The following is a 22,677-nucleotide window of genomic DNA, read 5'->3' as shown; positions in this document are numbered from 1 at the left end:
ACTTATCTTCATATTCTCTATCTGACTGCACTTCCTGGCCCTTGTGTGTTCTCCCATGCACACCTTTGTATTCTGCGCTAACATAACCCTAACAGGTCTAAGCCAGAATGATGAAGGAAGAAATTGAAATTACTCTGCAGAATGAAGATAAACGACTTGCCCGTTCTTTCTCGCATTCATTTCCTCGCTCCCTTATGTCTCCAATAGTATTTACCTCTTCCATCAGCCCAGTGGTATAGCCTCAATAAAACATTCATGCATTAAGGGGAAAATTAGGCTTTCCCAGTCACTTTTCCCTGAGGTCAACCAAGTCAGCATATAATCTGTTCCCTGGAAACAAATTGCAGAATGAAGAACCCCCAGCCTGTTGGTAATGGATCCAGTGCAAGCATCAGTTTACCATTGATCACACTGGACCTGGCTGTTGGGTGTTCTTGGAGCTCTCCTGTCTGTTCCACTGTGTTATCCCACGAGGAAAGAGGGTATCTAGTATAAGAACGCATATAAAAATGCACTGCTGCTTTCATTCTCACTACTGAATACAGTGAAAACTGTTATTCTTACTCTCCTCAGATCAATCGAAGCAATTTGTTGAATTTCTGATTTTTGTTCATAACCGGTGAAGTATGTCAACATGTGCAAACATGTAAACTTTTTGAAGGTTATTCAGTGGTGATAAGTGTGAAACAAAGTCCTCACAAACGTTATGAATGTACTTTCAGTGATGTACCGAACATATCAAATGTTACATTCTGTGTTTTGCAATGTATATGAGACATAAATGTAATTTTGCCTGTGGCCTGTGATGTTAAATACATTACAAGGACATAAAGTATTGAGCCACACCTCTCTGAATTCAGATGTTTTCAGACCTATTTCCATATATGTATGAAAGCAAGCTGCTAGTCATGCAATTTGACTTTGCAAAAGAAACTGTGGTTCTTAAGGCAGATTTCCAACAGTCTGCTGACTCAGTAACTGCAGAGTCCCAGACCTCCTCTGGCATTAACATGAAAACAAACCTGTGCGTCAGGAGCTTCATCGCATGGCCGAGCATATCCTGTAGGTGTATGGTGTGCAGGTCCCGCTGCTTTTGTCCATATACTGTAGACTGTTTCAATGCCAGTTAAATAGACACAATCCTCCTGAATAAAACGCCGCTGAATGGCACTTGCGGTGTTGCTCAAAGTACCAAAAAAATAAACGTGAACATCTCAACAGCAATCAAGTTACTCAATAAAAGCATTATTGTAAGGAGCTTCACATAAGAACTGTTTTCTGTCTATTGAATTACACACAGAAATTTAAAAAGACACTTGCAGCTTACTAACATCACAGCGCAGACCAAATTAAGACCATTAATCTTCATATTTTCCATGTTGTCACAACTATTACATGCCGATGCATGCTTAGGAGATGTTGTTGGGTAGAAAGAACTTTTCTGCATAAGAAATGCTAACGATGGTCATGGAAACGCTGTGCAGAGAGATATGAGTGCTATGGCACGCTGAGTAGACTTTGAGAGTCATTTAGTGACTTTGTCCTCTTCACTCCGTGTGGGACAAGGCTTATCATCATCTATCACAAGTGCTAAGCTGTTCCAGGACAGTCAAAAGCCGACTGTGGCCCCACAGGCTGCATGTTACAACACCAACCTGTAAGAAAACCTTGTCTTACAGAAACCTAAGAGCCATTTAGCTCCATTATACTTAGGAAAATGTAAATGTATTTACAGTGGGTTGTTTCAATGTGAGTTCACCAATTTAACTGATATTAAGTTCAGTTCAATTCAATTTTATTTACATGGCACCAAATCACAACAACAGTCGCCTGCTAAAGCTGCTACAGAGACAACCCCAACAACTCCATCAGACGACCCCCCCCTATAAGTAACCAATTGGTGAAAGTGGGAAGGAAAAACTCCCTTTTAAGGGAGGGGCGACCATGTGCTGCGACCGGTTTGGGATGAGGGGAGGAGGAGGAGATAAAACTGTGCAAGGTGATAACTAAAGATTAAATGTAGAGTTGTGTATAAACACATAAAAAATCATAAACAAAGTAAATATATGCAAAAATTATGATGTGAACCTGTAACTTAATTATAAAATGATTGTCATTCTTCTTCATCCTCTGTCGTGTACGGAGCCCCGCAGGGGACATGGGAGAAAAAAAAATTAAGACGGACTTTTGCGAGATCTCGCAAAACTAACTCGGGATCTCGCAAAACTTTTGCGAGATCTCGCAAAACAAACTCGGGATCTCGCAAAACAAACTCGGGATCTCGCAAAAGTTTTAGCCGCATTCTTCCCATTAGCTTCGAGCTAATGGGAGGTCGAGACCTACTACAGCCGGGAGGAACACCGCTTTCCCGGCACATCGTGCCTCGACCGCCCGGTCGGCTTCGAGCCAGCGTCCAAAGAATGCGGCTAAAACGTTTGCGATCCCGAGTTTGTTTTGCGCGATCTCGCAAAATCCGAGTTTGTTTTGCGAGATCCCGAGTTAGTTTTGCGAGATCTCGCAAAACTTTTGCGAGATCTCGCAAAAGTCCGTCTTAATTTTTTTTTCTCCCATGTCCCCTGCAGGGCTCCGTACGTACTCGTGGACGTGGATTAGGAAGAAAAAAAAGCAAACTTTCTCTGCCTCCACTTGTGTCACAGGTCGATTAACTGAGCTGTCATTAATATTTAACGATATTCACAGGACTGCTTTTCTCATGCCTAGATCACATGCAGCTGCACGTGACGCAAGACGTCGAGCCAGGAGGTGAAGCTGTGGGCCTCAAACACAACGCCGCAGCGAATAAGGACAAATCAGCTCCTGTTAAGTCTCTGCATCCTAACGACCGGTTTTCTGTTTGTATATTTATTTCCATACCTGCTTACTCGTGTTGTGAAATGCTACACCCTGACGCTGTACTGCAACCACACATCCTGAACACACTTTCACTTTCTCTCGCAGTCTCTTCTGACACTTTCTTTTTTCTGATCACACTGCACCACCTCACTTCTTTGGCTCATCAGTGAGGAGCAAAAATAGTCAAGTGGTGCTGACTGATAAAAGATGGTGTGAGGCTGCCTAGAGAGGCTGTCCTATAATTATGCTGCAGATGGAGAGTTTCTGACAGCCAAGCAAATACACAGATAAAACACTCCATGGCTTCTGATAAAAAAACCCCGCCAACCCAGAGTTCCCTGACGCACCAACAGGAGAGGCGAGGTGTAGCGGAGAGGTACTTTTACAAATCCGAACGAGCTGTTCACCATCACTGTGGAAGGTTTCTGGTTTGCAGTGTTTGACAACAGTGGAATCAAACTCATTCAAATATTAAAAGTGTGCCTAAACGTCAGTTTGCCTCAGCTGGAAAATAAAGTACCTCTTACTCTGCGTCAGCCCTGCAGCATTGTTAAAACAATTTCTCCTGAGCCGCGGATCGATAGTGCACTGTTGCTACAGTGAGGTAGGATATCTTCTGTGGCTTCATCTTTAAAATGGCATCAGTGAACTTTACATATCGGCACAAAGCAGTGCCTGTAAGTAATCCAGAAACAGCACCTCGACCAGAAAGATAAACCTGAGCCGTTAGTGCGCTCACAACACTTCACCTCTCTCTCTGCACAGATTTTTAGACTTCATACGTCCTTAAAAAATCGGAGTAAGGCTTATTCTTACTTCACTTCCTGATTTGAGCCGAAAAATATGTTACAAATTAACTTCAACAAACTCTATTTGCCATTAGCGGATAGAGTCCCATTAGCCACATCAAACCCAGGAGGCAGCGTGGTTGTAAAACCTGACTGCCTGTCACAAAGTGCAGATGGAATATGAGGATTAATGTAGTGTGAAACCTAAACAGAGGCCTGTTCAGCGTGACTAAAAGGCTGGGAGGGACAGGATTACCTTGACAACACTGGAAACGGGTTTAAAAGGTTATTACAAAATGCCACCATTTGTAGATGAGGAGATTGCAGTGAGTTATACGCAAAAGGCATGTTTGACTTATCAAATGTATCTATTTACTTAATCTATTTTTTTTCTTTTTTGTGATTCGCTTAATGTTTCCACAAACAAATTTCTGCATTAAAAGGAATTGAATGAGAGTGAGAAGTTCATTTCTCTGTGTCTGTTTTCATAACTGATTTAGCTCAGAGCCAACTGACGACTGAAGTGGTTTAATACACCGTGCATGACCACATGGTATCCACTGAACATCAAGGGTTTGTAGCAGAGCACAGGGGTGTGCATACAAAAAGACACGCACACGCTATTGTTCAAAGGACATAAAGTTACACAATGAAACTAAACGAGTGCAGCTCAAGCGTAACAATCCTGGAAGACGACCATTTATAATGACGAGCAGTTCAAAGTATCAAAGCGAGAAAGAAAGATGATTTGAAAGTGGCATAGTTGCTGGTGCTACACGAGCGCGTCGGAAAATTTCAGAAACTGCATAAAACCCCCATAAAGCTCTTGTGTTTATGGAGAACTGTCCAAAAATGTATCCAGTGAGCAGCAGTTCTCTGGGCAAAAATGCCTCGCTGTAGCCAGAGGCCATGAGAGAAAAGCCAGACTGCTTCAGGTTGAGGGCAAAGTAACTCTGACAAACACTTTGACTTATTTTGATTCACAGCCAAAGTATGCAGAAGAGCATCTTTGAATGAAAACAGATGGGCTTCTGCAGCAGAAGACCACACCAGATGCGACTTCTGATAGCTGAGAACAGGAAACTGAGACTACTTGCTTCTGCTCACCAGAATAATAATAATAAAATAATAATATATTTTATTTGAGGGCGCCTTTCAGAAACCGAAGATCACCTTGCAAGAGAAAAAATAAGAAAATAATAAAAATAAGGTAGAGTATTGGAAATAGGACGACAGCACGGCTCCATCCTGCCTTGTATCAATGGTCCAGGCTGGTGATTGTTGTGTAATGGTTTGGGGGATAGGCTTTGGTACCGGCTGAGCAACATTTAAATGCCACAGACTGCCAAAGTATTGCTGCTGAGCATATTTGTCCCTTCGTGACCTTAGTGTACCCATCTTTCAGGACAAAACTCTAATGATCTCAACAATAAGTTCACTGTGCTCAAATGATCTCTGCAGTCAGCAGATCTCAGTTCAACAGAGCACTTTTGGGATGTGGCTAAACGGGAGATTCACATCATGGATGTGCAGCCAACAAATCTGCTGTGTGATGCTTTCAGGTCAGCGTGAGCCCACGTCTCTGAGGAGCTTCCAGCACCTTGTTGAATCAGTGCCATGAATAGTTCTGAAAGCAAAAAGCGACTAGACTTTCTGGGTGTTCCAGTGACGACAGCACACAAACAGAAGCACTACTGCGGGTTTTGCACTGATTTACTAATAGATGTAGTAAAATTACCAAGGCTCATAAAGGAGATAAATGTTTTAAAAAGAGAAACAACTGCTGTTCTGGTTGGAGGGGAAACATTAGGACTGTGATTTATACCTCTGACATTATTCTCAGCCTAGTAGAGAGTTCATAAATGGCTTTGGAATTACAGAAAGGCCTGAGTATAAATATATACACCGCCCACAGTGTGATACATACAGATTTATGCACATGTAACTAAACGTCCAGTCGATAATGATTAAGAATCGACTTTGATCATTAAAGTGATCGAATCGTTGACATTAGTGTGAGCATTTCAGGACAAGAGAGATCTTTATTATTACTCTTTCTACTGCTTTAAGACATGTATTAATAACCTCAGCCTACATCATGCGGCGTCATGTTGGGATGTCACACCTATATGTGCGCGCTTATGTACAGTGGGCCTAATTGGTCTGCAGACGCTTGGTGTTGAAGAGGAGGAGGGGAAATGGGATTGAAGCATCTGGTGTGAGAAACTGCTGATAACAACCTCAGTGCTGCAGTCTAGGATCTTCAAAGAGTGCAGATAGCAGCGGATCTGTATATTGTGACAGTGTGGTGTAATAATGCGGTATCCCTGCACTGAGTTATGATAGTTTTCATTATAAAGAGAAACATGGCAGCTTACAAGTGCATCTCACTCTTAAAGCCTTGTGCATTAACCTTTAAAGGTTTAAAGGTCATTTTTTTATTATTATTAATTTGTGTGTTTTTTCTATAAAAAACACACAAATTAATAATAATAAAAAATCTGTAACTGTAATGAAGGGCAGTTAAAGAAACTGCAATAAAAGTGATAAGAAATAAAGAATATTAGAGATATTTTAGTAAGAACCGACTCGCTGGAATATTTTTAAACGGTGTATTTATATTTGCTATTAATGTCACTTTCTTTGTTTACATCATTGGAGTCTCTCGTTTCTGGTGTTAGTTTGAGTTATTTTAGCTCATCTAAAAGGTGCTGTCTCACTGCTCAGTTCAAGCTGCACAGTAACCCGTTCAAACCGGTGCAAACAAACCAAACAGAGCTCATACGAGCTGCAGTAAACCCCAGAGATCCCATTGGCGATTAGTGAAGCCTTACCATTGGCCATGGCCAGCAGCTATCAAGGACAGAGGACTAGTTTTCTGCGTGGCTGTCGTGATATACAGAAACAGATATTGTTTAAGAGCTAATAAAAAGCCAAATGACTGTCAGATAAAAGCTGACTGACTTCAGCTTGTATTTCAACAAACATGTTTCCTCATTTGCTCTTTATGAAGACGGGAAACAAGTCTGTGCAAGCTCGATTACTCAAGAGTTCATAATAATAATAATGGACTCCAAAAAGCTTCTGTCTGTATGGAGATATAAAGCTAGATTATGCTATTTATTTATAATCTTTAGTGCAGATTATATGATCTGCAATTTTAACAATTATAAGAATAAGTTGTTATGAATCTGAATCTTTAATGAATCTCATAAGTCACAAACACTGCAGGGGCCACGAAGTCATGCGTCACCCAGTAGAAGCTATGCAGGACAGCCGCCGTAGCGCCCCTGTAACCTTACTCTATCCCTGAGAAGTCAAAGTACCCTCGTCCCCATTCTGCCAACAGTAAGATACACCAACCCGCTGAATGCAGAGAATCCTACACAGAGCAGTTCCATTCATAGTATAATTGATAGTGAATGGTTAAGAGTCGCAGCACATGCCATCAAATTATGCGCAAAGAGAGCATTATCCTTCACACAACACAACACACAGACACGGCAAATAATGGGACGCTTGACATTTAACAAGATTAGCATTTCAGCTAATCTGTGGCCTTAGCCCAATTCGCTACTCTCCATTGTTTTACTATTGTCTGATAATCAGAAGCACCTGAGGAATGACGAGTGTAATCACTAAACACTGCACAGATACGGAGGAACTGAAAGCATTAACTGTGCAAAGGAGTATCTGTGATTTGACCTGATATGTTTATAATTTACACGGGTATAAAAAAATGTTTCGAAAACAGTAATTTGAGGCAAATGACACACTTCAAAGTCCAAGTACATCAATTAACCAGAAAAGCCATCGTTTAACATAATAACAAGCTTCCATTCCAGCATTTGGCTCATAAGTAGACTGGAAGGCTGAAGGCTCAGAGAGTTTAGATTTAGCCCTAAAAGTGGTGACTGGAGGGGAAAAACTCAACGATCACTGAAATGGCTCTTTTGAAATCACATATTGAATCTGCAAATGTTTTACGAGTTAAACAAAAAAACAGACAGAACGAATGGAGCTCAAACACAGATGCAGAACGCAACACCTGCAATCTGTTCACATTCAAATAATGCTTTCATTCGCACCTTTGTGCCAGCAGAGGTAAATACTAATTATCAAAGGTTTCATAATTATTTAAGTAAAGATCTTGTTTGTTGATATATGATCACAGCTAATAAAATAGATTAGTTCCAGCAGAAGTAGAATATACGGCACTTGAACACCCAGAACACCAACATAAATAAAAAATAACTTGATGGGTGTGTTTAAAGCGTTCTTAGATAAACATATACACACACACGTGCACAGAGGTGAACTAACAGGCATTTCTTAGTTCTCTGTCTGCGCAATACAAAATTCATGATCTGAATGAGCCCACAGATAGCTGCCAATTTCATACCCTGACATGCTTTTTCTGAACATTATGTTCATCTGTGCATGCTTTTCATTGTGCAAGTCCAGCAAGTCTGCAAGTACTTGAATTGGAAAAAGTTATTCTTTCAGGACTGAAAGCCGGGACGACAAACAAGGAATTTTTCAGTATTTATTCTAAAAAGACAGCAGCGAGGATTATACAGTCCATAGAAGTTGTCCTGCCGTGGCATGTGTGGCATAATATTTCTGACACGTTTAGCACTGACAGACAGAAAAAGACGACTGGCTGACGCTACAATGACACACAATGACCATTTGGACCAGGAGATTAAGCCTCATCCAATTACTAAACTCATCCAGTAATCACATAAACAATACACATCTGGAGAGCTACATAAATATAGAAACTCCTACCAAGTCAGAGCGTGTACGATAATGGGAGCGAAGGCAAAACAAACAACAGCAACGAAAACGCCAATAGAAACAGACTGCAATTGGGAGCGAAGGTAAAACAAATGAATAAATGATTGTGTTTTCTACCCCGAGGCTCCGTGGCGACAGGGGTGGGGTCGAGTTTTCAAGTAAGGTGGAGGCAGAATAAAGGAAATAGAACATGGCGAGTGGAAGCTTCTGAAGAAAGAAGGTCTGGGTGGAGAGGAAGAGAGGAGGAAAAGTAGGAGGCGATGAGGGACTGGGGAGGTAAAGTGCAGAGAGAGGCAAAACTGGAGCAAGAGAAGGAGGGAGGAGGGAGAGAGATGTATATTAGCACGCCTGTTTCTGCAGTGACTGCCTGGATGTGATAAATGTCCTGCAGATAGCAAACACATATCGTACAACTCAACACAAACGTCACTTTTTTACAGACTCTGCTGTCTGTGATTTACACTTTCATTCATTTATTCTTTATGATGGTAACATGAGATCTATAATAATAGTAAGGTAATAATAAAAGCGTCAAATGAAACATGAAACTCATAAGGTTATGAGTGAATCCTTACAGGAGGTAACACGCCAGCGTAAGTGTTAAAAAGCACAACTTAAATAACTACAATCAACCACCGTTACACATTTCTGCCTTAGCTACAAATGTGGATTCATGTCGAGCACCGTCTGTTCAGATGGCTGAGTGATTCACATCACTCTATGAAAGGTGCTTCAAGTCATATTTATTTACAAGGCTGTCATTATTCTTTGTTTATTTTAGTGTAAATAAATTTTATTAAAAGACCAACGCCGTCAGGAGCTGTGTCTGTGACCCAGCATTTTGAGGTTTTTTTTATATTTTTGATTTCTTATGTTATATTGGAAATATGTAAAGTTATTGTGCTGTTTTTTAGTTGGGGTTGAGTTGTGTTTAGTCTAGTCTAGGTTTCATCTATGCCCTTGTGTTTGTGAGTCTTTTCCTGTCTTCTGTGTCCGTCTGTCATGTGTTTCATGTCTACATTTCTCCAGATTTCCTGTTTTATTTTGAAAGTATCTTGTATTTCCATGTTCATTGTGTTTAGTTTTACTTCCCCTTGTGGCATCATGTTTATTTGTGTCAGCTGTGTCTCCCCAGGTGTTTCCACTTCCCTCATTACCCTCCTCTGTATTTATTTCTGCTTCCTACTGTTCGGGTTCATGCTCAAACTCACGTTTGGATTATTTCACAGTTACGTTTGTTCCCGTTCAGTTTCATGTTCTTGTCGTTCATTACAGTCTAATTTTCCCAGTTGAGGTTTTTGTTTTAGTTTTCACTCCATAAAAACACCGGCGTTCTCTGGCCGTGACAAAAGTCTTGTTTTTTTCTTACACATATTTACTTTAACTGCTGAATTTTTTAAGAAGAGATTTTCTGAAAACTGCACACCACAGTGCTGTAAAATTTGCTTAAAAAGGAGAACATTTATTAGGGAGGATAGATTTAACACACATTGTTGTGATTCTGGGGACCCAGCGTTTATCTTTTAGATCATTTATATTCTGTGATTTTATTGGTTTTTCATGGTTTTGTCTTTTTTTTTCTAGCTCTCTTAGTTATTCTTTAGTATTTTGGTAGTTTCTAGCCCTCTAGTTTTGTTACTGTGCCTCCCTTGTGTTCCTCGTGTTACGTCTACTTATCCTGGTTTCTATGTTCGTGTATTTCCTGTTTTACTTTGACAGTGCCGTGTCCTATGTTAGAGTATTCTGCTTCCTCCCTGTCTCGTGTGTGTCATTAGTCTCAGCTGTGTTTCCCTCCTGGTCCTCGTTACCCTCTTGTGTATTTAGTCCTCTGTCTTCCTCTGTCTGTTGGTTTGTCTGCCTTTCTCCCCCCGTGTTTCCATGTTTCTTGTTTTCAGACGTGACACATTGAGAGTTTTCTTGAATATAAAGGTTGTATTCATGGGAATTTTAAAAAAAAATTGTTCTCCTCAAGGTCTTCTATGAATCATTCAAGCGTAAAAATGCATCATAAACCAAAACTGTGTCTACACATAACAAAATAGCTCATTTTAAATTGTATCCTTGGACTCTTCGCTACAAACAGCTTGTTTCAAAAAAGCTGAATTTATGAAGATGATAAATGCTAATGCTAACAGTGTGAGAAGCATCAAACTGTGTGTTTTAAGCAACCAGGTGAAACTAAGGGAAAAATCTGCAATATAAACCCTTTAAAGACAAAAAAAACATTTATACTGAAAACTATTATCTCCAATAAACAAGTTACACACCAGAACAAGTTTGTGATACCTGTATTCAGTCAAGAGAGCATTATTTAATCGAGTATTGCACTGAATGAGTTTATGAAGTCAAAGAAAATGGGCCTGAGTAGAGACGAGCGGAGTTTAATCTGTGACAGCAGTCTGGCAGGTCAAACAGGGGTGTCTTTGTGCCTTCAGCACATGTCAAAGATTACAAAGATTCTGCATGCTGGGTTTCAGCTACTTCTGTCTCCAGCCACGCAGTCGTGGCACACATAGATATCCATAAAGTGCTGGATTATTTATAACTATGTTGGGCTTTTGCTTTATGTATCTGGGTTAAATCACAGTAATTATGCCCCGATTGCATGAAGAGAAAGAAGGAAAAGTAAACAAGAAGCACAGAGGAAGACAGAAGACTGAAGGAGAAGCTGCTGAAGACAAATCTATTTATTTCTGTTTCCTGCTGTCTTACTCTGCTATATTTATAATTCCACAGTATTTTAGTAACATTCTTCCTCTTTTATGTCCTCTACTTCACATCCTGTCACTACCGCACCACCACATTTCCCTCTTTCTTCTTCCGTCTTTCTAAATCTTGCTTTGGCGTCTTCTCAATCTCAGCTTTATTCCCCTTGGCCATCCTCCTGCTTTAACCCTCTTTTACTCATTTCTACCACAATCTTCTCCTTGCTCAAAAATTAAATGGCTGTTGGCAACAGCCCTGATTGATCTCGTGGCTGCCTATTAGTGTGGAGGCCAATAGCCTGCTCCTAAATGTCCTAGAGCCACTCTGAAAATCATTCCTGTTGCTGTGCACTCAGTCCCTACTCTGAGCGTGGAACAGCTTCTCAGTGCACTGCCTGGCAAGCACCATAAAATGTACCATATGGCAGAAATCCTCTAATACTAACAAATTACACGAGAATCAAAGACTATCAATCAAAACACTAGAAGGCTTTATATGTTTATTATATGCTGGTTGATGGCAACACAGAAAAATCCGTTTTCTACTTGAAGGAACGGTGTGTGTTACAGTCACGCATGATGCAAAAACACCTGACTTTTACATGTAAGCCTGCAGATCTTGTCTCCAGTCATAACAACACATCAACATAATTCTCAGACCACAAAACTAAAAATTAAACAGTACGTTTTCATACATTGTGCATCCATTTTCAATGAATACAACTAAATTAAGACTGGAGTAGAATTGATTTGATGCTCTGTGCATCATATGAATACTGTGCTAAACTGCATCTAATATTATGTAAAGACTCATATTTTTACATATTAGTCGTGTATATTTAAAAAAAAATGAAAGTTGGAGGATGACAGGAACTACTGTGAAAATTGTTTATTTTTTCAATACTTATCCAGGGTTTTAATAGTTTTGCGATTTTCATTAGTTTTTATTTTTATTTAGTTTTGACTTCAGATTTTCAATTTTATATCAGTTTTAATTCGTTTTTACCAATTGTTTGCTAGTTTAGTTTAGTTTTTATTTTTTTGAAAATCCTTAGTTTCAGTTTAGTTTTGATTAGTTTCAGTTATAGTTTTAGTTGTGTTTGCAATAATTAAGTGTAACAAAATCCCAGTTTCATCATATCAGTCATTCTGCTCATCCTTGGGTATGTTGCTATTCCAGCTACCATACTGCACCCTGGACAGGTCGCCTGTCTGTCGCAGGGCTAACACGCAGAGACAAACAACTCACATTCCCACCTATGGGTTATTTAAATAAATAAATAAAGGCAGATGAACAACCATTGATACCAGGCAACTATAAAATGTATATCTTGGCCCCAATGAGACTATTAACTCTCGCAGCACCGGGTGTTCGTAATTTTGGTTCAAGTGAATTGATAAACTTTTTGAAGGTAATTGACTCACACAGTTGTGTAGATATCCCCGTCCTGTTGTCTCGGGATGCATCACGCTGCCTTGCCTGGGGTTAGCTTCTGTTTTCTGGGGATGAGGGTTGAGTGTGCTCCCTTACCTTCTCAAGCTAAGCTAGGTTAGCCTTCTTGTGTGAGCTTTTCAAGTGCACTTTAAGGTTTGTGGGATTTTTTTTCCCTTTAGAAATGTCCCTCATAATTTGTCTTTTCACTACACTGTTTCCACTACAAGACACTTGCTTTATCCAAAACACAGTCATATTCAAAGTAATCCCAAATTGGACTCTGGCGCTTTCTTCCGACTTTTCCTGACATGATTCTGCGCGTGGACGGAGCAGCGACACAGACGACTCGACTAACGTGCTGCCACCTGCTGGCATAATGAGACACAGCAAGAAGAAAATCTGGAAACTAAACTTCATTTTCACCCTTGACTATTGTATGACACGCACACATCAACGAAAACTAAACACATTTTTGCTATAAATTCAGTTAATTTTAGTTAGTTTTGTGAACACTCATTATAGTTTTAGTTAGTTTTCCTTTTTTTGTTTTTATTTCTATTTCCGTTAACGAAAATGTTTTTTCACTTCTAGTTTTCGTTATTTCGTTAGTTTTCGTTAACGATAATAACCTTGTACTTATCTATTTTATCTATTTATTTTATTTTAAAAAGAAATCTTCATTGATTTCATCATCCTGAATATGAATATCAAAAAACTTGTCCATCTATCAGTTTGATGACCAAGATATAAAGGAAATGTTGTCGTCATCTTCTAGTTTCCTGCGTTTCTCAGTCACAGAGTTCATATAATTACCTGCTCACACTCTGCTGGACAGCTTAAAGCACAGAGATGTTCCTGCTCCTTTCTCTTCAGGTGTGGTCTGTGCTTTCTCTCTCAGTCTGATATGTCTGATAAAGCCTCAAAGACTTGTCCCACTTTCACAAGTGAATACCTAACCACAAAAGGCAGCTTCTCAAGAGAGGTTGCAAGCTCACCCGGAGCAGCCAATCATGACCGAGACATTCGAGAGTCAATACAATTGAAAGTAAAGCAGAAGAGGCTTGCGGTGAACCCTTCTCCTTTCTAAATGTTAAAGTGCTGCTAAAGGTCACGGAAAGATAGAGGATTATAGCAGATTTCCACAGAGAGAGCTGAAGACAGAGAAGAAGAGGAAAAGGAAAACTAGAAGGGCAAAAGCTAAAAGGCTGGCAAAAACAGGATCCAAGAGTTTTGTTTAAACGTGTCCACTTCAGGAAAACTCATAAAAGCTATATGACAGTAGATATTTTGATTGTGACAGAATCAAACTATCTTTTGCCTTTGCCAGCAAATCACAGAGAGGGAAAAATGAGTAGGGAGGGAGATATATGCTGAGAAAACCCATAAAGATGAAGTAAACAAAGCAGAGTGTAAAGAAATACATTGACAAGATGTAAAACATAAAAAATGGAAGATGGTGGGCCTGAAAGAGGGAGAAACTAGGGCACAAGCAGGAGGAAATGACACGCTGGTATTCTTTCAAGTTGAGCCATCGCAACCACTAAATCCCCGACGCCGCCTGCCAGGACTCATCACGCCCGGTCCTGCCTCGTCCCCTGGCGCCATCGTACCTTCCAGAGCTTCATTCATTCGTCCATATCCATCTGCCTCTCTGCCTCTTCTCAGTGCATTCATACTTTAATTTTCTGACCAAGTTCCCCTGACTTGTCTTCTCGGGCTGCGTTTAGGAGACGTGGAGGTAAGCGCATCTACACATCTGGGTACCTTCTGCTCTCTTGTTCTTGTTTTTGTCTCTCTCTCAGTTTAGAAGTTCATATTTTAGTGGGTCATCCTGTTCTTCTGCTGAAGTCTCTGTTCTCTGTGAGAGTCAAACAACACACACACACACACACACACACACACACACACACACACACACACACCATTCTACATTTCGCCTCTTTCTCCTCATTCGTCCCTGCACCAGCTTCACTCTGTGAGCTGTGTTAATTCATGCCAGCATTGACAATATAATCTTTATTTTTTCTCATCTTGGTCTATTTTTACACATAGAGGTTGTAATTTTTTTTAAATGCACTGAATGCTGATTACTGTGGGTCTGAAGAAGAAGTGCTACTCGTATCCAGATTTCATCAGCTAATTAAAAATGTTTTAATTACGAGTTGATATCTGTATTATAATATCCTTATCCTTAATATCCTAATATCCGAGAGCAAAAATAAGCCGTACAACTGGATGTTGCATAAAAGACAGACCACACCGTCCTCCTCCCCTGCCACCTCCTTCACCTCTTTGGGGATGATACCTGCTGGCCATAACACGAATATTCTGTCCAGCGTCTTGTGAGTGTGTCTTCATGTCTCCTCCATGTTATCTCACATTATCTTTAAAGTGAGCCCAAAAAAAGGAGACTTTGTTTGCTAAATGGATCATTATCCATAGCTAAGCACATTTTTACCCACAGCTTTGCCTTTGGGCTTCACTGTTTTAGCTAATCACTGCAGACCCTGCCCTGGCCCAACTGTTACCCACTTCGTTCGTCCAACACTCATGAGCAATAATGCAAAACACTGCAGCTTATTCACTTGCGACACCAGCTCACTCCAAACTGGAGTGGACGAGCCAGCCTCTACCAAAGTGGAGGTGCTAATTCTCCTCTCTTCTACATGTAGCTCCTGATGTGGAAAATGAGCTTGTGCTTCATCAGTATTTACTTGAAAAGACAAAAGGCTTGAAAAGGTTGGGACACATCACAAGTTGAATCTCAGCAGAATGAAAAAGCAACATCCCCTTTGTCACTGCAGACTGCGCCCTCACACATCCTGTAAGTCATAAGACAAGAAACTGTGTTGAAACTGTTGCACGCAATGTGAAGAACTTCCAAAAGCAAAAGCCTTTTTGTTCAAATCAGATGAAGTGAGTTTTAACTGCCGAGTGTGAGTTAATCAAGTAGTTAAAGAGGCATGAAGACAGTGGAATAATTATTACAGCTCTCAGACTATATTTACTTCCATGTTAGACATTATATCGCTTACAAAAGCTTCGAGGATAAACCTGAATTTTGAAAAAGTAAACTTGTGTCAGACTTTATTACACGATTTGATGCTGACAAATTAGTTTTAAGCCGTGTAATTCAGAGATTATGAAATTACTACAAGTGCAGCAGAAACAGACCTCTGCAGTCTAGCTATGATGAAGAAACTGTTTACATCGAGCTTGCAGAATAATAGTCTATTTATGCTGAATCCTCACTTCTGTTTTTGTAAACAAAAAGGTTTATAGTGATAAATTACAGCACTGTGCAAAAAGTCACAAGCAACCCTCATTTCTTTGTATTTTGCTTCAAAACAGCCAGACTGTCTATGGACATCAGCTCCAAGAGTGAACATCTCATTTTCATTTCAGACAAATGGTTTGTTTGTCTATTAAACACATTTAACACTGACTTATGAATCATGAAGCATAAAAAAGACAACAACAACTCAAATGTTTGTACAGTGATCAAAGCCTGTAGCTAAAAATTAAAGCAGTTTCACAGCAACTCCTGATGTGTTTTTGGAGCAGTAATGTGTTCAGTGCTCCGTCACTTGGACTGTGGTGTTATATACAATAGCTATGAAGCTATTTCTCCAACACAACACATCTGGTGAATTAATATCAGTCTTTGTTGAACCAAACACACAGCATCAAACCAGAATTTCTGAATTTAAAAGAGAATAAACTGCTACAAAACACCAGCAACAAACAGCAAAATGTAGCTTCTAAAATCGATTTCTGAGATTCAATCATTTTCTTTTCCCAACGGCACCTTCATCATGTCAGCACAGGTATCAGACGCGCTCTTTGTGGTCATACACTCCAGACATGTGTGATCTGTTCATGTCCATTTAAAAACAGATGAAATGTGCTGGGCTTTAATTTGCTTCACTTTTCTAACTGGGAAAGCTTTTAGAAATGGTATGAATATAGCGTTTAAGCGCTTTAACTATGGAATCACTGTTCATTCATCAGCACATTTTTTATGGCTTGGTATGTTAGTCACATCGTTTCTCCTTTGTGTATGGTTTGGTTAAATCCAAAGTGCTAAATGGGATCCTTGTCATAAATTAAACCAGAGAAAAAACCTTTTTAACATTATACAACTAAGTATTTCAATCCTGAGTCTTTTCCAACTCCTTATGAGAGGTTTTTTTTTTTTACTTTAATGTGAGTTTTGACAGTAAAGTGAGAACTAAACAGCTCTATAGTTGCTAAATATGGCAAAAAATAGCAAAGTCTCACTGAAAGCTGCCACAGCCAGAATAAGAGTGACGACGATGGAGAGCCAAGACACCCAGAGCGCCTTCTTCCTGTAGTTCTGTGCTTCATGGGGCTTCAGGCGCATGCTGCTCTCCAGGAGACCTGCAGTCAGACACAAACTCTGTTACAAGGACAACTCTCTTTTTTTGTCTCTGGTTTGCAAGGTTCATTTAATGAAACACTTTGTGATCAAAGGTAAAGTAGGTGGCAATCTGAGTTATTAATACACTTAGAAAGGCGTTCAACTCTCTTTAACCCTGAGTAATTAGTTTAGTCTACTGAAAAAAAAGTTAAAGGCAATCACGTGTCTCTGAGTCCCACAGAGAAGAAGTGTTAAGATGAAATCTTGAAGATACAGAAAGATATTCTGATATGGTTCAATTCAACATTTTGCGCAAATAACTGGACTGGGGGTGTTTAGCACAGAGCGCTCAGTGTAATAAAGGTTTCCTGTGATCAGTAGAAAAAAAGAATAAAACAGAGCAGCTATAGCACAGTTTGCTGGAGTTTTCCAGAAAACTACCCGCTTTGTTTCAGGTACACTTTCAAAAGGGTGTCCGGTGGAAAAAACTCCTGGGACCACTGATGTGCCCTACTTTTCCAGTGCATCCTTGTATAAGAAGAATCTCAGATTTCCTTCGGTGTGAAGGAAGGTCACTGTGAAGATCCATTTAAAAAGTTTCAGTGCAACACCATTTATAATGACTCAACTCCAAATGGCCCGGCAGACGTCTTCCTGGGTGATTATTATTGTCTTCTCATTCTATCACCTTCCAAGAGAGCATTAGAGGTTCATGGAATAATCTGGAAACACAAATCATACTGCACGGCAAACCGCAGCTCGTGTATGAAACACCTGAACAGTGTCTGATATTCACCTTTCTTTTGAACCTCAACAACACCCGTATCACTCCGCCACCAGCACTCACAAATTCAAAGCGTACGGACGCAGTAAAGTAGCTCCTTACTTTTAGTGTTAATATCCAGAGGTGGGACCAAGTCATTGCTTTGCAAGTCTCAAGTAAGTCTCAAGTCTTTATCCTCAAGTCACAAGTCAAGTCTCAAGTCACTGGTTTGAAAGTCCGAGTAAAGTCACAAGTCTGAAACTTTGAATTTCGAGTCCTTTTGAGTCTTTAAAAAAAATGAAAAAAGAATGTTGCAGTTATATGCTAAATGTAAATATGAGACCATGTAATTTTTAAATCTCTGTTTTTCTCAACACATGACGAAATAGTGAATTTAGAAAATATACACAAATTGTGAAATTGCACCTCTATAAAATGCAGCTCAATTAAACTTAGCTCCAAGAATCATTTTCACCAACAATTCTGAGATAAGCTGCATGTGATTCTTGGATGCGCTTGTAGGACCGGCTTTAAAATAGCATGACAAAAATATCATACACATTAAAGTTAGTTGACATCACAAAGTTAGATGAAGTCAGTCAAAAATAACTCCTTGCAGCATTTTTGAGCATTATTTTTTCTTCTTAAAAAAATCTGGTTAATTTGATTGGCTGTGCTACAGCTCACGCACACATACGTACGGAGTGTGGTTGGAATAAACGAATGAATGAATTGAATTAATGGTGCACACTTTCTATATGTGTGTTAAATTTTAGATTTGGGGTGAAATATCAAGTCTTTTCAAGTAAACCGGTTAAAGTCCCAGGTCATTGGTGTAAAAGTCCAAGTCAAGTCACAAGTCTTAGAACATTTTTTCAAGTTAAGTCTAAAGTCATAAAATTAATGACTCGAGTCCAAGTCATGTGACTCGAGCCCACACCTCTGTTAATATCATTGTTATTGTGTTATTGTAAATAACTAAAACTAAACTAAAACTACATTTAGACATGAAAACAACAACTACACTTGTGAAAAAAATGTAAACTTACTGAGACAATTTTCTTAATTTGAAAAAACGAACTAAACTAAAATATTGTAGCGGTATTTGTTAGCTTTAGTATTTATTCGTTTCATAGAAATGGAATAAATAATTCATGTATTTTAAATAAATCAAACTGTGATATTTTACAGCTTTATTGGACAGATTTATCAGGCAGCCCACAGACTACAGAGATGTGGTGTTAAAGAAAAAGAGAACTCTTGGTCTAGACATTCACATGAAATTCAGCCCTGCTGTGGTGTGAGACTTCCTCGCCTGAAGTCACAGACTAAACAGCCCAGATTCTGCACTGCCTGAAGCGTTTTCATTGTCATGAAATGTGAGGATGGCTCTGCAGAGTCATGCATTATTTATAAGTCTGAACTTTTACATCCAAAAGCGATTGTAAGGCTGTTTTCTTTTTTTCTTTTTTTCCTGAAATGTGTCCTGGGGACTGTCACGGTCATCACAAAAACAAGTTGAGAATAGAAATTAATAAAGGGGAAAACGAGTAACTGTCAACCTCTGAACTCCCTGCGCCAAATGTTTGGAATGCAATTTGAAATCAGCTTTTGAGATTTGCTTTAAAATCTTCATTAAATGATAGTTTATTCATAATTTGTTCATATTCTTAGTTATTACTGAAAGCACATGTTTTTGTTTTGTTTGTTTACAGTGAGGCACTGTGCCATGCTCATCATGAGATATTAAGAAAAATGTATATTTTCCCCACGCAGTAACACAGCTCTGTGTTTAGCCTTTATTCTTCTGGTCAACTCCAATCTAAAGGTTACAGTGGTTACAAGCTCCCTTTAAGTGGCAACACAGAACTGCGTCACAGAGGGAAAATCTGCTGATCAAAAGCTGACAAGTCATATGATCGTTTCATAAAGTGAAAGTGGTTTTACTAAAGGACACGCCTGATGGCTGAACTTGTCTTCAGTGGCGCCAAATTAGAGAAAGAGGAAATCTATGTTGGGGCTCAAAGATAAAAAATCCTCTTTGAAAGAAGGATGAACATTAATGCGGTCAGACAACCACCTCTGAGCAAAGCACTTTGGTGAAATCCAGAACTGAATTCAAAATCCTGCTCCTCACATCTTATCTTAATGACCTTGTAGTACCATATCACCCTATTAGAGCACTTCGCTCTCGCTCTGCAGGCCTACTTGTTGTTCCTAGAGTATTTAAAAGTAGAATGGGAGGCAGAGCCTTCAGTTTTCAGACCCCTCTTCTGTGGAACCAGCTTCCAGTTTGGATTCGGGAGACAGACACTATCTCTACTTTCAAGATTAGGCTTCAAACTTTCCTTTTTGCTAAAGCATATAGTTAGGGCTGGACCAGGTGACCCTGAATCCTCCCTTAGTTATGCTGCAATAGATGTAGGCTGCTGGGGGATTCCCATGATGCATTGAGTTTTTCCTTTCCAGTCACCTTTCTCACTCACTATGTGTTACTAGACCTCTCCTTCCCACTGTCACCAAAGTGCTTGCTCATAGGGGTCATATGATTGTTGGGTTTTTCTCTGTATGTGTTATTGTAGGGTCTATCTTACAACAGCACCTTGAGGCGACTGTTGTTGTGATTCGGTGCTGTATAAATAAAATAAAATGAAAGTTGAATTAAAAATTGGTGACAGTGGGAAGGAAAAACTCCCTTTCAACAGGAAGAAACTTTCAGCAGAACCAGGCTCAGGGAGGGGCGGGGCCATCTGCTGTGACAGGTTGAGGTGAGGAAGAGAGGATGTGTAGAAGAACACCAAATGTCATTTGCTGTCAATCTGTCCATGTTTTAATGAATTCAGCTCAAATCCATTTTATTTATATAGCACCAAATCACAACAACAGTCAAGGCGCTTAATTGGATTCCTTCAGATTCACAGAATACATCACGCCGCACATACCCTGAGTACATCCAACAGACTGTCAAATTTCCCTTCAGTTTCCACAACAGCATCATGTTTTCAGAGAAGCTTGTTGCTCAGCAGTCTTTGTTACAACCACATTTCAGAGTCGCTAAGTGACTCTTTCGCCACCGATGCCGTGACGTCAAATCAAATTAAGTCCATTACTTTTATTTGACTTCCTATTTTAAATGAGACCTCTTTTGTTTTGTGAGTCTCCAGCTCACCCTGCGCACAGGCTTTCTTGCTGCCACCTAAGACTGTTAGTCTTACATGGGTGCAGACAGAAGGAGACAAGTCAGACAGACCATACAGCAACTCGGATATAATCCCTCACCAGATTCCCACCAGTGAAAGCTACCAACTGTTCCAAATAAAGCTTTGGTTTAGTTTCCAACTTGGTCCAGACTATACAAAAGCAGTTTGGACCCTAATAGATATAAAGATTGTAAAACTATGTTTTTCAAAAGATACATTATAGCTCCAATATCTTTAATCAAGACAGAAAAAAGCCCCCAGTCTGCATGTAATTAGTTTATGAGGACTTAAACTTGATTTATTAAGTGTTTGATATCTTTTATGGATCTCACAACAATAAGTTACTGATCAGCGTCAAACTTGTGTTTGTGTTATTACAAAGTATAAATTACAAAGTATAAATTTGTCACCACGAAGGGGAAAACAGCAAAACTCCACCTTTTTCGGTAACACTGTGACGCAAAAAAACAATTATCCCGTGACTCGTATCGTAACTAATCTTTCGCTCTAGCTGCAACAGATTTTGTTTTTAAGGCAAAAGCTCAAAGAAAACCAGAAGAGTCACATGGGCTGTGCAAAAAGGGAGATGGAAATCATCTGGACGACTGCCATCAGAGCAAACTGTGATTTCTGTGTAATATTATTGGGACAAAGATCCATTAAAATGACTTTAAACCAAACATGCGTGGTTTATCAACAGTTGTAAAAGACCAGCTAAATGCTACAATATCGATGAATCGTGCTATATGGCCTATTTTATTTTATATTTGTTCTGAAGAAACTTTTCTTACAACCTGAGCTGAATGTGCTGTAAACAAGGTGCAAAGAGTGATTTTCTATGGATATTGTATAGTGCCTTTCCACTCTATTAGAGCACTCAAAATGATCATAAATTGCACTAACATGAAGTGTCTTAGTCGAGTGCTGAGCTGCCTCTAGACTACCCACTAGACCCCTCTCTTGAGTTTGAGTTGAAAAGTATCGGCTTGAGATAGACACGATAATTAGGAATAACTTGTATTGATTTTAAGTGACTTTAAAAAAGGGGGCAAAATTACCCATAACAGAGTCACCTGCTCGGTATACACTTCAGTGCAAAATCTTACTAAGTAATTCACTGTTTTATAAATGACAAATAAAAATGACATGTGTTTTTTTATTGTTTACTATCAGTTAAAAGATAATATAATAATAATAATATCTGCTAATCAGTTAATAATTGGTTTGTAAACCATCTATGAACATTGGATTTATGGCATTTGTAAAATTGTAACTAACGTTGCAAAACTTAAAATAGTAAGAAATGCTCTTTAGTAGCTCTGTGAACGATGTTTGGTTATTTAAAGTTGAAACTGGTGTTTTTTGAATACTTGAATTAAAGAGAAAGAGTAAAACCGTGGAAAAAGTAAACTCAGTTAAAACCTTAACTGGTTAGTTAAGACTGAGTAAACTCAGTTTACTCTTTTACCCTCAAGTCTTTTTAATTGTATTTTTATTTGCATCATTTTGCGACTGAATCACATGGCTGCATAACAGTGAGAACCCTTAATGAGACATTTACAGCTCGAATACTTTATTCAGCTCATAACATGTTTTATCATTTGCTACAAAATATCACAGTAATTGGTGTTTGACATCTGAAATAATCTTCCCCTACCTCCAACAAATAGCAGCCCACAGTGTGTGTGTGTGTGTGTGTGTGTGTGTGTGTGTGTGTGTGTGTGTGTGTGCGAGAGAGAGAGAGAGAGAAAC

At 39.3% G+C, this 22,677-nt stretch overlaps 1 protein-coding gene and 1 long non-coding RNA gene across 2 annotated transcripts in view; both read right to left on the bottom strand.

Annotated features, from left to right (window-relative positions):
- tmem163a (transmembrane protein 163a) overlaps window positions 1–22,677 on the bottom strand; it is a 66,630-nt gene that overhangs the window by 40,901 nt on the left and 3,052 nt on the right. Inside the window, exon 2 of the mRNA XM_085135233.1 lies at window positions 16,863–16,982. Within this exon, the coding sequence (XP_084991359.1) occupies window positions 16,863–16,982 (120 nt within the window). The remainder of the gene's footprint in view (window positions 1–16,862; window positions 16,983–22,677) is intronic.
- Window positions 7,458–16,856, bottom strand: LOC146501116 (uncharacterized). Its single transcript, XR_014869779.1, has 2 exons — window positions 14,474–16,856; window positions 7,458–14,439 (listed from the first exon to the last, which is right to left on the bottom strand). It is a non-coding gene; the product is annotated as an uncharacterized LOC146501116 (long non-coding RNA).

Source organism: Neolamprologus multifasciatus, chromosome 16 (assembly GCF_963576455.1).
Source record: "Neolamprologus multifasciatus chromosome 16, fNeoMul1.2, whole genome shotgun sequence".
NCBI lineage: Eukaryota > Metazoa > Chordata > Actinopteri > Cichliformes > Cichlidae > Neolamprologus > Neolamprologus multifasciatus.
This window is presented reverse-complemented; position numbering and strand designations above follow the sequence as displayed.